This window comes from Macrobrachium rosenbergii, chromosome 54 (assembly GCF_040412425.1).
Source record: "Macrobrachium rosenbergii isolate ZJJX-2024 chromosome 54, ASM4041242v1, whole genome shotgun sequence".
Lineage (NCBI taxonomy): Eukaryota > Metazoa > Arthropoda > Malacostraca > Decapoda > Palaemonidae > Macrobrachium > Macrobrachium rosenbergii.
Genome location: NC_089794.1, coordinates 26,047,257 through 26,050,697, shown reverse-complemented (window position 1 = coordinate 26,050,697; position 3,441 = coordinate 26,047,257). Strand labels below are relative to the sequence as shown.

Here is a 3,441-nt window from a genome sequence, read left to right as displayed (position 1 = left end):
GTAAAAGGGTTCAGAAATTATCACAAGGAAAGGCGGGTGGCAAGTAACATTAGAAAACCTGGAAATTATAACCTATTTGGGTTGTCCAGTGAGAGTGGAGAAAAACTGCAGAAACTCGTAGAAAGAGTTCAGGAGTTTTCACAAGGAAGGGAGATGGTATGTTACGTTAGAAAACTTGGAAATCCTAACCTAGGGTTATAATTTCCAGTTCATAATCATAAATATAATTATAGCTAAAATTATACAGTTATAATTATAATTGCTCTATTAAAAACTCGTTGCTCTTCAGAATATCAGCTAAAGAATAAACCGAAGGTAATTATAACCGTTTATAAATCTGACAGGAATTTTATTAAAACTTCGGGACATTTTCAGGAGATGTATTTTTCATCCCATAACAGGGGTAAACATTTGCAATCAATCTTGTTCACTAAACTGATCGACACACAAGCACGGTTTTGCGTCACCCAAATTTTGCCACCAACAACGGCTTCAGGTTGCAAAATCCTACAGTATTAAAAGGTGGCAGAAAACTGTTTGCCTTTCTACATAATTTCAGACTCCGCCAGAACGCAGATCAGGTCCACCAACGGTACTGGAAATGTATTTGGCACATTTCCTTTACTCTTTACGTGGAAATGACATAGTCCTTTGCGGGATGTGGACTGATTTGCTTTGGGAAAATATTATTCATCTATGGATATTAAATTCCTTTGTGGTGGATGGGAAAAATGTCTCACCTACACTGTATTGTCACGGTACGTACATATGATCAGGGGACAGTATTATGAAAATGTGGCATTTATTTACGAAAGAAAAAAGTCCCGTGTGCGTAAGTGACAAAAAAAGTGTATATGCTTACAAGACTTTGTATACAGTCTTACATATGCAGATATTGTACACTCATACACAGACGCGCATATACATGTGTATATATAGAGTATATATATGTGTGTGTGTTTGTATGTATGTTATGCAAATAAACTCACACACACACACACAAATATATATATATACTCCAGGGGGGCACAGCTCCCAAGTCGAACCTAATATATATGTACATATATATATATATATATATATATATATATATATATATATATATATATATATATATATATATATATATATATATATATATATATATATATATATATATAACAAACACTTCCTGACGATCCTATGAGAGACTACGAATGAGATTCCGAAATAATCAACTTATCTGTTAACAAAACTTTCCATTCACAAAAGAAATTTCTCTATATAAATCATCATATTGACTACATTATTTTCAGGAACACTTCTGGGTTTAGACAACACTCTGGGAGCTATGATAGCATTCATCGTGCCAATTGTGACTGGAGTTATGACTGACGGTCAGGTAAGGAGTTTTGTAGCCCTTTTGATTGAAAGTAATATCACATAACCCCTTTAAATAAAATTAATATCACATTATTTAATGGGGGGAAAGGTTCAAGGCTTGTTAATTAATAATAATAATAATAATAATAATAATAATAATAATAATAATAATAATAATAAAAATTATTATTATTAATTTCATAGTTGTTATTGTTATCATTATTAATATTATTATTAATGTTATTGTTATTATTATTATTATTATCGTTATTAACTAAATTAATAATAATAATTATAGTAATAATAATAATAATAATAATAATAATAATAATAATAATAATAATAATAATAATAATAATAAAGATTATTATTATTATTATTATTATTATTATTATTATTATTATTATTATTATTATTATTATTAACTAAATTCTCCATTTCCACGGACAGCAAACCCTCGAGGCCTGGCAACGGGTGTTTTGGATATGCGTCCCAATTTACTTCCTGACTGGCATATTCTTCATCACCTTCGTCTCGGCGGATGTCCAGCCGTGGAACGACCCTGATTCGACCGAATGCTCGTCGTCTGAGAGTAGTAAGTCGCCCAAGGATAAGAATGGAACAGTTGAGAAGGTTCTTGTAAAGTAGGAGGAAATGGTGCCGTCATTGTAGTTATTTATGTATATATATATATATATATATATATATATATATATATATATATATATATATACATGAAATTTATTTTCTCTAATATGGTTTTGTGAATATTTATGTAAAAGTGCCATGTGAAGGAAAAAACTCCTGATTATTATTATTATTATTATTATTATTATTATTATTATTATTATTATTATTATTATTATTATTATTATTATTATTATTATTGAGTTATTTCGTATATTTTTAGTAATATTACTTGTCAGCTGATATAAGAAATCTGGTACGTGTTGATTTCATGCGTTTCAGATGTAATCTTCAAATAAATAGTTTATATTTTGTGATGCTTTCCTGAAGATATTCCTATTTAGCAAATTAAAGTAAATGCTGACAGGAAAAAAAAAGATAATAGTACATTTGTTAGACAGTACAAACAAAAGCTGATATCATGTCTATTATACTGGTCATCATTAAAATTATTATTTTTCAAAATAAACAACCACGTGAAACAATCTTAAATATATATTAAGATTGTTAAGCACGATTGGTTGAACAGCATTCGACAGTGAACAGAAAGAGAATGTAATTATTGAAATTAATAGCAATTCCATGTAGAATGATCTACAGTTGTATATCAATGAGGAGGAGAGATATTTGCTAAGAAAAATACAGTGTGACAACGTGACACCTCTACAAGAAGTTGGAGCAGAGGCCTTCTAAGCTAGCAGCACGCACTATTGCTCTCTGAAAAGGCACTTAGGGGTTACTGGAAAATTTAACTGTTTACATAAATCTGATGGAAAATGCGATATCAATGTAGGCGTGGACGATGAATAAATGATAATTATGGTAAATTAAAATCTGAAATTTCGAGTGAATTAGTAATTCACTGAAAAGTGAGAAATATACTGAACTTTTTAATATGCAAATTGCGACATGAACTTCTTGCGTTTATCCTCAGGTTAATGGGAAAACAGAGTGCCATTAAATTTATAAACACAATGATTATGACGTTTTGGTGCAAATAAAGTGGAAAATGCATTTGCAAATACAGGCTAACTAGAACACTTGTTTTTGTAAATAGTGTGATGAGTGTCGACACTTACGAAGTAACTGCTCCTGTGTTAAGTGTGATTTGTTGTCAATGTCTTTTTGCCAACGGAATTCGTTTATGCATGTAATGGTTTTAAGATAGATTCTCATATGTATGTATATATATATATATATATATATATATATATATATATATATATATATATATATATATATATATATATATATTATAACTATATATATATATATATATATATATATATATATATATATATATATATATATATATATATATATATATATATATATATATATATTATAACTATATATGTGTACAGTATATTTATATATATACTGTATATATAT

At 28.4% G+C, this 3,441-nt stretch overlaps 1 protein-coding gene across 1 annotated transcript in view; it reads left to right on the top strand.

The window, feature by feature from the left end:
* The window catches only part of LOC136834616 (sialin-like), a 14,160-nt gene extending 12,139 nt beyond the window's left edge, over nt 1-2,021 (top strand). Inside the window, 2 exon segments of the mRNA XM_067097195.1 lie at nt 1,296-1,381; nt 1,813-2,021. Coding sequence (XP_066953296.1) covers nt 1,296-1,381; nt 1,813-2,010 — 284 coding nt within the window. The 3' untranslated portion in view covers nt 2,011-2,021.
* The last annotated feature ends 1,420 nt before the right edge of the window (nt 2,022-3,441 follow it).